The sequence below is a fragment of the Mycteria americana genome, chromosome 3 (assembly GCF_035582795.1).
Source record: "Mycteria americana isolate JAX WOST 10 ecotype Jacksonville Zoo and Gardens chromosome 3, USCA_MyAme_1.0, whole genome shotgun sequence".
NCBI classification, from domain to species: domain Eukaryota; kingdom Metazoa; phylum Chordata; class Aves; order Ciconiiformes; family Ciconiidae; genus Mycteria; species Mycteria americana.
The window spans coordinates 34,778,681-34,792,321 of NC_134367.1; the positions used below are offsets into that span (position 1 = coordinate 34,778,681).

The 13,641-nt window shown below is 40.7% G+C and overlaps 1 protein-coding gene across 8 annotated transcripts in view; it reads left to right on the forward strand.

Annotated features, from left to right (window-relative positions):
- Positions 1 to 12,636, forward strand: part of RIMS1 (regulating synaptic membrane exocytosis 1) — a 354,590-nt gene extending 341,954 nt beyond the window's left edge. For all 8 annotated transcript variants that reach the window (XM_075498194.1, XM_075498193.1, XM_075498185.1 and 5 more), the window contains 4 exons: positions 5,231 to 5,343; positions 8,165 to 8,266; positions 9,339 to 9,478; positions 9,841 to 12,636. In XM_075498194.1, the coding sequence (XP_075354309.1) occupies positions 5,231 to 5,343; positions 8,165 to 8,266; positions 9,339 to 9,478; positions 9,841 to 10,059 (574 nt within the window). In that variant the 3' untranslated portion in view covers positions 10,060 to 12,636. The remainder of the gene's footprint in view (positions 1 to 5,230; positions 5,344 to 8,164; positions 8,267 to 9,338; positions 9,479 to 9,840) is intronic.
- The last annotated feature ends 1,005 nt before the right edge of the window (positions 12,637 to 13,641 follow it).

Sequence of the window (13,641 nt, forward strand, 5' to 3'; positions counted from 1 at the left end):
TCTTCCTCTTGAAACGTTTGCAAAACTGAACTATTTTAGGCACATAACACAAATTTATTGAAAATTGAAATTGAAATTGAGAGAGAGGACTTCTTAGGGATTCACATTTTCCCACATTTTCATCCAGTGAGGCATTTTGTTCATCAAAATACAACTAAATTCAGACCGCATTATTCAAAACAAAACATAGGGGTACTTTTTCTTTGAGTTATGTTTGGATTAACTCAGAGTTAAACTTCAGAAGTATGTAAATCCCTGTGATATGAAACTCTGTTCAGTAATACTATAGACAAAGTTTAGTTTGGAGCTGGTCCAAGTCTCTTATTGAAAATTGTAAACCCAGAGTCCAGCTGAAATCAGGCAGACAACTGTGGGCAATGGGGCAGCTGTTTTCATTCACTGCTGAATGACTCAGTATGTAGGAAAGGAGAACAAAAACATATCTGACACAAAAATGTGCATGAATACTCCAGCCTCCTCACAGCTCTTGGTGGGACTAAAAAAAATATCAAAAATAGTGTATCAAAAATAGCGTGGCCAGCAGGACTAGGGAAGTGATCGTGCCCCTGTACTCGGCACTGGTGAGGCCGCACCTCGAATACTGTGTTCAGTTTTGGGCCCCTCACTACAAGAGAGACATTGAGGTGCTGGAGCGTGTCCAGAGAAGGGCAACGAAGCTGGTGAAGGGTCTGGAGCACAAGTCTTGTGAGGAGCGGCTGAGGGAACTGGGGTTGTTTAGCCTGGAGAAAAGGAGGCTGAGGGGAGACCTTATCGCTCTCTACAACTACCTGAAAGGAGGTTGTAGAGAGGTGGGGGTCGGTCTCTTCTCCCAAGTAACAAGTGATAGGATGAGAGGAAATGGCCTCAAGTTGTGCCAGGGGAGGTTTAGACTGGATATTAGGAAATTTTACTTCACTGAAAGGGTTATCAAGCATTGGAAGAGGCTGCCCAGGGAAGTGGTTGAGTCGCCATCCCTGGAGGTATTTAAAGGACGTTTGGATGAGGTGCTTAGGGACATGGTGTAGTGGTGGTCTGGGTAGTGTTAGGTTTACAGTTGGACTCGATGATCTTAAAGGTCTTTTCCAACCTATACGATTCTGTGATTCTGTGACTCTACTGTGTGTGCCAAAGCACAGTGGTCACTAGGGAATTCTTAGAAGATGCCTCCCCACAAAAGGGGAAACTGGGTGTAGGCAAATCCACCCTATAGACCTGGAAAAAATGAAAGATGGGGACTTCTTTTGGCTTCATCTTTTTATGTGCTTACTGTGTTACCACCAATTGCTACTGCACATTGTATAAGACACGAAGAGCCAGGGGCAGCCATGGTGGTGGTGAGGAGCTGTGTAAAGGTGCAGCTTCTCCATCATCAGATGATCTTGCTACCCTCATTTTTTTACAGTGAGGGTGGTGAGGCACTGGAATCGGTTGCCCAGAGAAGTTGTGGATGCCCCACCATTGGAAGTGTTCAAGGTCAGGTTGAGTGGGGCTTTGAGCGACCTGATCTAGTTAAAGATGTCCCTGCCCATGGCAGGGGGGTTGGACTAGATGATCTTTAAAGGTCCCTTCCAACCCAAACCATTCTATGATTCTATGATTATGCTAAGAATTGCAGGAGTCATATAAGAAAAAAGGCTTCATCATGAATAAGTCAAAAACAAAGTAGTTAAGCAAGCAGTTAAGAGTGAGGGACAAAAGTAAAACACCCCACTATTTTTTCCAGTATGATCCCACGATAGGGCATTACCTTTACCCTTCAGCACTTCATCCTGCCATCCTTCTTCCTTTGTCTAGGCTGGAGTGTCAGTCTGTAAGGGACCAGTCACCACGGTGACGAAGGGACCCATAAACTGGACCAGGCTAAGGAGGAGCTGGGGGAGCCTGTTTCCCTGGTTAGCAATACAGGAGAGGTGGGAGCCCAGCACTGACAGTGAGGAGCTTTTCAGGGGAACAGCCTAATCATTTGCTCCACCTTCAGAGTGTGGAAACAGATTTGGCAAGGCTGGGGCGGCCAGGGTCTGGATCTGGAGGTCACAGCAGGCATCTGGAGGAGAGAAACTGCAAGGTAGAGCCTTAAATTGTTGACTTTAGAATCAGACTCTGAGCAAGGCAGTGAAGAGAGCAAGCCTGGGAGGTAAATGGGGTGCTTGCTTCTTGTTGGGACATATAGCAGGCTGGGTGTGTATATTGGGACTTAGTTTGAAAATTATCCTTTAGAAGTAGGTCAATCTTCAAGGTAAAGTGAGCTATCATAAGCTAGTAGTCACACTACCTGCATCTTATGTCTTGTTTCTGCCTCCTTAGCTCCTGTGCCTGCTCCCCATCTTTTGCTGCCCCAGCTCTCTCATACAATAGATTTCTTCACATCTGACCATGTTTGTCCTGCTTTTCCGATCCATACTTTTGGCACCAGCTCCCTAACTTTTCACTATGTTTCTGCCCCAGGCTTCTAGTTTGATAGAGTTACCAGCTCTTCTGGTTGATTCCTGATCCTCATTATACCTCAGCTTCATTTCCTGACTTCAAACCCATTGCACACTTGACCTTAGCCTTAACCAATGTCCCTGATCTCCACATCCCTATTCCAATTCCTGGCAAGACTAAAGAAACAGTGAGGCCAGTGAAGTGAAAACACCACCAATATCTAACAGTGACTCTGAAGGGAGGCCCAGGAGAATGGGCCAAAGGAGGCAGATAACAAAACTCAGGTGAAACAGTTAAATATATCTTGGTGCAATGCAGGAAGAGAAACATTCCCTAAACAGGACATAATGCCAAAGGTAAAAGGGGTACCAGAGGGCTCTGTTCATCGTGGTGCTGTACTTTGTGGCTTAGAAAACTTCTCTAAAGTCTTCTGTTTTTCTACAATTCTGTGATTTAGCTGTAGATCAAATCCTCAAGTGAATTCACTTGAGTTTGATAGAATAATGTTAGTTTACAGAAGCCCTGGGTTTAGTTCACAGTGAATGAAGAATGTTAACTACAGAGATTCTTGTAAGAAAGATTACCAATTAAACAATCTTCTACTGTATAATCACTTCCCCTATGTGCATCACTGCCCAATTTTTAGAACATGAGTTGGACACAAATGCAAAAGGAGGGGAAGCTGCACAACTGCATCACATAATCAGGGGTATATGCACTGTGCCAGCTGATCCTAAAATCCTCTCCCTCTCTCCCTCCTTCTTCCAGGCCTTTTTTGAATGTTAGAAATGTCACCTTTAACTTCAGTTGTTATTTCTAGTGTGAGCATGAATCAGTTTTTGATAGCACCTTGTATTCAGACTTCCCCTACATTTGAATAGTGAAGCTGTTTGCTAGTTGTTTCCTGTATCCTGTGAGATTCCCATCAAAATCAGCAAGAGCTTGACTTTGGTTGCTTGAGTAGTATTTTGTCTTCCGTTCACTCTTGACATTACTGTAGGTGGGTAACGCTGACAATTAGGAAGTGCTTGTGTTAAGTTTGGACAGGCTACTTTTCCTTCCTGCTGTGTGTACATTATGATACTGACTTTACTTCCAGGATGCCAGTTTATTGGCAGTATCATGCCTCATCCTGCATTTCATAAGTCCAATCAGATGCGTAGCTCAGCTGAGAATGCAGAGTCCTACAGTACCATGGTACCATGTTAGGTTCTTCTGCTTGACCCGTAACCTGAGTTTAGTGAATTAGAATTAATGCACTTTAAGGTGAATAGAGTACTTCACACCCTTCATTATTTGTATAGCTAGAGGTGTCTGAAAAGTGAGAAGGCTCTCAAGTGAAGATTTTCAATGTTGTTAGTCATTCCACAGCAAAAAGGTAACAGGCGTTTTGGGGAAAAAGGGCAAAGAAATGAGCAAGAAACTTTTCATAGCAGGGGCAAGAGTGAACGGGTAGTGCCACTGGGGAGAAGCAGACTGTGTGTCTTGTCAGGTGGGGTGGGTGGCTTGAACCTGCATCTCAAGGTTAGGTGAATGCTGTAACTGGTGGGCTGATGGTTGAACTGGACACCTTGAGGTTCTTTTCCTCCTCCATCTAAAGAAACCTTCTTAAATATGATTTAAAACTAAACTTCTGTGAAAAGCTTATCTTTTGGTAAATCAGAGTTTTCTAGTGAAAAGCACTCTGCTGATATTTTTTGGCCAGCTTTAGTTACAGGCAGTCTATACATTTATGCAGGCATAGTAAGATCAGTTAGTCTTGAAGAGAGGAACGGACTTTTTCTATCCAACTAACTGGGGTTTGCAGAGAATTTTCAGTGTGAATTGAATGACTGGAGCACATAAGCCTGATCTGTGGAAATCAAAGCTTTTCATGCTAGGTGTTTTTATTAGGAAGTTTTGTGATTATTTGCTCCAGTCTAATAGGGAATTTCCTTTGAGGGAGAAGCAGATACAGAATGGTGGATGGCCTGCCGGGTAAGATGCTGTCTAGATTTGATTCAAAGTCTGTTCTTCTGTTCCTCATAATTGTGATGAGGAAGTCAAAGCTGAGTCTCCCCACCATGGATCATTCTCTCTCTCTCTTTTTTGTTGTTTGTTTCTTTTGTTATTGTTTGGAGAATGTATATCTATTAAAAAGAAAGTGGAGATTCTGGAATACAAACAAGCAGCTTGGAAAAGCACATATATTCTGTGCCGATGTATTACAGTTCAGTTTGTGTCCTGAAAGAGGGGTGGGTACCAACTGTAGATCCAGATGTGGCTACCAGAATATTTTGGCTAGGGAGTGGCATCAGGTTTAGCTCTAATCAACACTAGCAGTACCTGCCAGTTCACTGCTTCATTAAACAGCTGCAACAATCAGATTAATTTAGCATATACATCTGTTTTCCCTGTTCATTCTAACTGATGCGGATGGGGTTTGGATGTATGTATAGACATAAAACAGTATTACAAGGTAAATCAAGCATTCAAGAATGAAGAATGATAGGCTATTAAATTTCATGAGGCATTTTATGTTTTCTCATACAAGGTCACTCATAGTTTTTTCACCTGTCAGGCTCTTCGCTGCTCCTGGAAAACTCCTTAGCAAGAACTGTTTTATGGACTGCTTTGGGTCCATGTGCAGAATTTCACTACACTTCTTTGGGGTCCATGGGAGACAGCTCATTCCTGATGCTGCAGATCAATTTGTGGTTGCACATCCTGAGCTGATTGCCTTGTACAAGTGCTTTTGAGGTAAATACTGTAGGACAATAGAAATTAATCCTGTTCTTATGCTTAACCAGCTTTTATTTTGCTTCAGCTTAATATTTCCTGGAGTACGGCTGGGCGCTGACAGTCAGTTTAGTGATTTCCTCGATGGACTTGGACCTGCACAGTTAGTAGGCCGACAGACACTAGCAACCCCTGCCATGGGTAAGAATAATATGTTCTCCTCTGTTAAATGAATAATAAGCCAATTAACTAATGTACACACTGCCAGACTACAGCACCAAAAAGACTTTTACAAAGTGGCTTCCTTCACTGTAAACATGAAGGTCCTATATGCAGTCACTGGTATTTCTAGCGTGCTAGCATCCAAAATGGGGTGAGAAACAGTATTTGCTCCGTATGTGAGGTGTCTGCTTATCTCATTTGAAATTTGAAGATAGGAGTTGCACTTTACTTCCCACTCAAAATTATTGTGGCTTCTCCAGTTGTAGCTCACTGCAAAATCCCAGCTGTTCAGAGTTTATATTTACTTGCCACAGATTATATTGGATGTGACAGTTTCTGGCCAAACTCTGCACTTGTCCAAGTATAGTTCATCCTGAAGTAACCCCAGAATGTGAAACTTCTGCCCACATTTGCAATGCCCAATAACCAGTTGCTGATAAAACCAGTGTTTGTCATGAAAGAGACAAAATCCTTTTCTACAGTAGCTGCCTGGGCCTATCTGTGGTCTTCTCTGTATTCCAGACCAGTCTGGATTTCCCTATAGTGGCATTAGCTGTATCTTAGTTATGACTAGGGTATGAGTGTAGAAGGTGTACAACAGCACAGTACTGTGTAAGTATCTGTGGAAAGATTTGGTAGTTTTTTACTTATATATGAGCAATTCTTAGACGTGCTTTAGGATGCTAAGTGACGAGTCCTTGATCCACTACCGTAACCATACTTTTTCTGCTGGAAATTATAAATGGCCAATGCTTCGGTACAGCTGTCTTGGAAGAATCAGCTTCAGGAAGGGCTACTGAGACTCTTCGGAAAAAGGAGAGAGAAACAGAAAGAAAAATTGCAGAAGAGAGTGTTCCCCTCCCAACTCATGAGCAGGAGACAAAATTTCTTGAGATTGCTTGGAGTACCCCATAAGGCAAGGGTTGCTGTATAAGTCCAAATAACTGCCACTTTTCTATTGCATTAATAAGCACCAAACTTGTTAAATACATTTTTTTAGCTGTTGAAAGAGAACATATTTGTGAGATGATTTGCCCAATAAAAATCCAAGTGGCTCTATCGGTATGAATATAAGGGTCTAGATTTCTTCCATCTCTTTATTTTAATCTTGTTTTCTGCCTAAATATTTTTCTGCAGATTACTTGAGTAATACGTTTATTTTCACTTCTTAGAACTGCTTTATTTACTAGAGGCTCAAGTTTTGGCCCCCAGAAAAGCACTCAGTCATGCTTTTTAACAATTTTCAGACGACCTTCTATGTTGCATCCTTTCACTAGTGACGATTTGAAAATGTTTGTATTATTGCTCCCCCTTCTGGTTCCCTGTCGCATGTTTTATTTTGGATATGCGATACGGAGATGTGCTCTTAAAAAGGCTGGTTGGCATTTTCCTGTGAACTATTTTTAGTGCAACACAGAGCTCTGTTTATTCAAGCAAGGTTTGATTGATAAAAAAATCTTCCCTGCTACTCTGTCATACCTCAAATACCAAGGCATAAACACTGCTTTAGTACACTGTTAGACAAGTATGTGAAAATCTCATGCCCAGTTAATTTCAAAATGCTGTCTTTCTAAATCTGGGCCCCAAATTCTACAGTTCAGGACTATCTATTTGTGAGTGTGGTTTTTTAGACAATCAGAGTTTACATGTCAAATATATACATACTCACGTGTTTCATGGATATATATATAGTTCATTTATTTGCACAGGCATCACGTAGCTGCCCATGTCATACTGTGCATTTTTTATCCTAAATGGCCTGTTAGATTTCTACCAGTTGTAGCTCACTGCAAAATCCCTTCTCCAGTTGTAGCTCCATGATATATGATTCCATGATATATGAAACCATACAGATATAAAGCTTTGAGCATCAGCCCATAGTTGACTTCCCTTGCATTTTATTGATCTAGATCAGAACAGTGCTTGGTCTCGGACTAAACAGTTTCCTTTTTCTGCAGAAAATGTCATTTGTCAGAACTCAGGCAGGGAAACAAGTTTGACTATTTAGTAGCGAAAGCAGCTTCTTATTTTAACATGTTGCATCATTTTATTCACACCAAAAATGGGTGTGGAATATTGATGAAAACAGGAAAATTGTCACCCCTGTACTTGTTGGAGGCTTTTGCAGAAACAAAGACCTCTTTTGAGCTCCTGGGGGGCAGGACATCGTTCTCTGAAGCTGTGCTATACTGCGTGACTCGTCCAGTTGGTGTCTCTGCCTTAGGCTGAGGATCCAAGTCAGGCAATTGTAGTTACAGAAGGTTTCAATGTTAGCCTCTACCAGCAGTTCTCCTTCCTGCTACATCAGACAAGGAGCCTTCGCACTGCCAGCTCTTGTATTTCAGCTTGGAGGCAGAAACTTCCAGCCAAGGGGATTTCTGAACATGAGTTTGGCTTTTAGGCTCTGAGTGTGGGACCACTGTCAGGGCAGCGCACGTCAGTGACCAGCACACTGGGGCAACAGTCCTAGGTAGGACGTCTCTGGATAATTCTCCAGTGCAAAATTAAAGGTGTGGTGGTTATACCAGAGTGTTGCTGTAAATTTGCCTGCCTCCATGGATCACAAATACTGAGCTCTGGTATAAACCACACACCAAGAGAGGGCACCGTGCTCCCTAAGTATATATCTTTTAGTCCTGGTTTAAAGGTGGAGAAATTAAAGGGATCAGGAGGAGAGTTGACAAGCACACTAATGCAGCAGACTAGTAGCAAACTAGTGTTTCTGTTTCTCACTCTCATACCCTATCTCCCGGGCCGTACTGCTTCTCTAAAATGTGGGCTTCTTTCTTCTGCCTCTCAGGTGACATCCAGATTGGAATGGTGGATAAAAAAGGCCAGTTAGAAGTAGAAGTCATTAGAGCCCGTGGCCTCACACAAAAACCTGGCTCCAAATCTACCCCAGGTAAGGAAAAAAGAAAATTAACAGAAAACAAGAATATGAAATATGCTGATGAACGGGGGATCAGAGACTTTTTGAGCTCCTCATTAGCTGTCGCTATATTTGTTTAGTTTGCTTTTCAACAAGGAATGTGTGCGTGGATATATCCTTGCTACCAATGTCCACTTCTTACCACCTTGCATCTGCCAGTTGCATGCCACCTTTCAAGGAATGATTTTCAGCAACTCAACATCTGTTCTGGAAGGAACATTTGCAGAAGTATTTCTGCGTATCTTAGGCAAGTAATATATATCAGAGAGGATTTGTCGATGTAGATTAAGTCCTTTGTGTTTGTTCCACATCAAAACAAGAGATGGAGAACAAATGAAAGTGCTTTGAACAAACAGCTTAACGAACCTACATGCCGTGGTCTTCTGTACGCAACAGTGCTTCAAGACAGCAGGTTATGCTAGTGCCAGTGTCAATAACTTGTATAATGAATGAGATTTAATATTGTATCATTTTATAAGGGCATTTTTGGAAGTTCTGGTTATTTATAAAAATCTTTATTAGAAGAGGTGTATCATCACCACAACCACTGCTTATCATAACAACTGGAACAGTTGTTTTAGATAACAATTTGCCAAAATGGTACTTTACTTCCTCCTTAGGAGCTGCAGACGAAAGCGCAATTAATGTCTGTGTCATCTGAGTGACTTAGTTTTAAATATTCCTTTCAATGAAACATCAGTCTTTTGTTTTGAAATATCTCTGACCCCTAACCATACATAGAGACTCCAGAGTGACACTTAATTCCTGGCAAAGGGAAGTGTTTTTAAAACGACAGACATGAAACAGAATTGTTGTTAGTAACATCTTGGATAATTAAATTCAAGGTTTATAAAAATAAAATTGATTTCTTACGGGCTGTGTCATTTATTTTATAAATATAATTGTATTCAGATTATACAGTGAAGATAGCATGTGTCATTTTCTTTCCACTCAGCTTCCTTTTAAGGCATTTGTCCTCCAGCTCAGATGTGCAATGTAGAAGTTTTTAAATCCAAACATAAAATTCATGATGTTCTGTTTGCAGCTCCATATGTCAAAGTGTATTTATTGGAAAACGGAGCATGTATAGCTAAGAAGAAGACAAGAATTGCACGGAAGACCCTTGATCCTTTGTACCAACAGACACTGGTTTTTGATGAAAGTCCACAGGGTAAAGTCCTTCAGGTCAGTTGCTTTTTAATCCCATTTTAGGCTATCATTAGGAGAAGCCCTTGCATGTTTACTTAAGTTTAAGCAATATGCATAAACCCATTCGAACTCACAAAGCATTTAATTTTTTAAATACCAGCAAACACATCCTTGTGGCTTGTGGTTTCAGACCTGTGAAATGTCTGGCTGTATTAAACATTTCTCTTTTGTTGACTCTCGCTCCTGTCCTGCCATTAGGTTTTCCCTCAAGAGGGAGCAATCATTCACCCTTAAGAATAACATTTTCCTTACATAAACACATAACGAAATACAGCAGAACTGAACATGTAAGCACGGGTTTTGGGACAACGCTGAACCTGTATTTTATGTTCTTCCAGGTAATAGTTTGGGGAGACTACGGCCGAATGGACCACAAATGCTTCATGGGAGTTGCCCAGATCCTTCTGGAGGAACTGGATCTGTCCAGTGTGGTAATAGGCTGGTATAAATTATTTCCACCTTCATCACTAGTGGATCCAACCTTGACTCCCCTGACACGCAGGGCTTCCCAGTCATCTCTGGAAAGTTCAACTGGGCCTCCCTGCATTAGATCATAGTAGCAGGTGCTGTCTAATAAAAACGTCACCCAGGATAACAATTGGAACCAGATATTCACATGATCAAAAAACACTGTTGGAGAGAGACAATCACTTCTGTTTTTGCTTGTAGTAGTTATCCAAAAATATGTCTGTTTGTTGAGACATGGCTTAAATTGATAGAACAAAGGTATATCACATACGGCCAATCTATTAGCGGCTATCACCAATGATTATAACGTTAAAAAATAAAAGAGAGAGAGAGAGAGACACCTTTAGATTTGAACTAAGTCAAAGATGAGCCAAACTGGAAGCTCTCACTCTGTTAACAATGTCGTATTTTTCACATTTTGACAGAGCCCTCAAGCAGTGTTACCTTCCTGGTGTTTCAGCAGTTTTTCTGTACTTGTCACTTCCACTAGTTTTTTGCCATGTGATTCTGCTAGTTTTGTAGAAGTCCTCACAACGCTAACAGAGACCCTTCCTTTCTTCTTCTAAACCAAACAAAAAAGGGCTGAAGCATATCTCTGTAAGCATCGTTAAAGTGTTCAACAGCCACAGTTACGATTCCAGCGAGTTCAAATCGTTTCTCAGTTCTGGTACTTCCAAGTCTCTCACGTGGGAACCCAGAACAAATGACCAATCTAAGTTATATTCTTAAAAATAAATAATCATCACAGTGCCACTTTTCCTTTGTAAAAAGCAGATATGTTTGCATTATATATAGTAACTTTTATGTTTATGATGTTTTGCATGGAAGAATTTTGAAGAATTCTGCAACTACTGCTGGGGACTGGTATAAAGCAGCTTTAGTCTTAATTTTGACATTGAATATGTTACTGGTAATGCAGTTTTCCTCTTAGAAATGGAGAGGAAATATTTACATTTCTGTGTATAAATGTATATTTGACTTCCCAAAATGTTGACCAGGAATGGATTGAGCATATGACACTTTCAGCTGTACCCAGGCTTCTCTGATGTGTGTCGCTTCAGACGCACCTGTCTGCCCTGGATAGAGCATGGTATGAGTTGTTCAGTGTTTCACTGGAAATTCCAGTTGAAATATTCTGCACTTACTAATGTTTTTATCAAATTTTAGTTTACATTTCTTTGAGATTGATGCAAGCACAAGGCTTGATTTTTTAACGCAAGATATCTTACTTTTTGGAGAAAAAACAAGTCAAATTTCAATTTGCTTTTTATTCATTTGAGTTGTTCTTGGCCTTGAAATCCCTTGTGATATTCTGTAAATGTGCGAACAACTGCAGATTCCTGCAGGTGCATTGATATGTTTCCCCTCCTTTTACAGGCCATTCAATTTTGTGATCACACAAATAGAGCAGCATGACTTGGAACTGTTCAAAGCTGCATGCACGTTTTGTAAAAAGAGATGAAAAAGGTTATTTAATAATGTATGTTAGTTCCACATAGGCCAGCTTGTATGTTGCATGTACTTGTACAGTTTGCTCGTAATTACTATACTGAAGTAACCAAGAAATCTAAGCCATCCATTTTTCTTATAGACATTTTGCAGGTTTTAGCCAGGCTAGGTCTGTGAGTCTGGTGCTAAATGTCTATAGATGGACTTTATTTTTTACCCTATGGAAAACGTGATGTAGTACGGACCAAATTCCTTCTAATAACTATTTTGGTGTAGATTCCTACTGTGGGGCTGTAACACATGTAGAAACTGTGTACACACTAGGTTTTAATTCATAGACATACTGCCTGCACCAAGTGAACTATTTATTATTACTCAACACGTGGGAATTATTCTGCCCATCTTTCCATAGGGCGCAGATTGGTTACTGCTCGACCTGCTGAGCAGGAAGAACTCAAGCATTGGTGCACTACTACTAGATCCTGTTCTGTCTTAGTGGCCAAAAACCAACTAGTTATAATTCGATAGTATATTTCTATATTGACCACTTGTCTTAACACTCCCCTGTGCTTTTAAATGAACTTCCGACTCATGTTATGTAAACATGTTTAATAAAATTTCCTTTTCATGTCCAGTGTAGTAGTTGTGCTCTCTGTATGTTCTGAGGTTCATCTGTGATTCTGCTTGCTGCAGGACTGTGTGAAATGTGTTAAGGAACAGTAAAATGATAAGTAATTTCTATGGTTCTTTTGATCGCTGTAATAGTGTATGTTGAAATCTGGGGCCAAAAGCTGAGGCCTGGTGAAAGTTGTGTTTGGTTGGCTTCCTTTTCACCAAGAAAGGAGCCAAATTGTGCTCTCATTCGTTGAAGCAGGCAAATTGAAGTCAAAAAACAAATGTAGCCAAACGGCAATCTGGTGAAATCAGATCAGCTTATTGGAGTTGAGTGATGCTGCGTCTGCTTGCACTAGGTCAGCAGGGCGATATGTGTTAGAGCCACACACTAGCTCTCCATTTGGTGTGTGCTGAGCCTTTATGACATGAGAACTCCAAATCTTTTGCACTTTTTAAACCCAGAAATATGTCCTTCTATTGTAATGCCCTTATGGACAATGCTTTATAGAAATTTACCTGAGAGCAGAATTTGGCACTACATTTTATTAGAGAAGCAAAGATTATGTACTTTGTTTGATTTTTAGTTTTCCATGTCCCACAGATACCTGATCACAATTTAAAAATAACATAAAGACAATATTGCCTCACTTTGAACACTTTTGTTTATTACTTTATTTATCTGAATACATGGTTAAGCTACTGAAAAAATGAATAATTAAACATGGTAAATCTCTGAACAAAAGGCATGTTACATTTCTGCTTCTGTGTGGTGGGAGTGATCTGTTTAAATATCAAATTTGTCATACTGTTGCAAAAAGCCCTCAATTTCATAAATCTCATGGCTTTGAATATTGTGTCCAATACTAGGACATCTCTTCCTTTCTGATCCTGAGCAATAAATAAAGTTTAGCATTTCTGATCCCCCCCTAGAGCACAGAAAATATGGCAGCAGAAGAACACGCTGAACTATTTCATTTATGGTGTTTCTGATGAACGGGGATCGCAGACGCAAAGACGTCAGGAAGGAAGCAGTAGACTGTGCTAGGACAGATAGGTTGTGTGTTGGTCTCCTTTCCCAGGGACTGCTGCCTTTTACAAACTCGTTACTGAGTGTTGGGATTATAATACACAGATAAATCAGCTTTAGTCCCCTCCTGGTCTTCCCTTGAGAATGCAGTACTGCCTTATATGTCACAACTTTGGTTGTCACAGGGGAACAGCAAAGATACTAAACTCATAATCCCTGTCATATAATCAGTTCTTTTCCTCGTGATGAGTAAATGTTCTAAATTTTGTATTGAAATGCAAATTTAGTGTCCCTCTTTGTGGGCGGAGAAAAAGCTTTTGGCCTTGACCTTTGTGTTAGAGAGACATCAGAACTGCTGTGAGTGGGTAGGACAAACCAGAGCTTCATGATCTCATTCCTTCGTAATTCCCAGAGGAATGATCCGTGCACTTTCATCGCCTATTTTCACTAACAAATGACAGTCCCAAAAGTCAAGTTCAGCCCAGGTATGATATGTTTCACGTACAAGAAAAGTTCAGAGTGGATCTTCAGCGGCTGTTCTGCGTACTCCAAGAGTTTACTTATAGCCTGTGACTTGTCC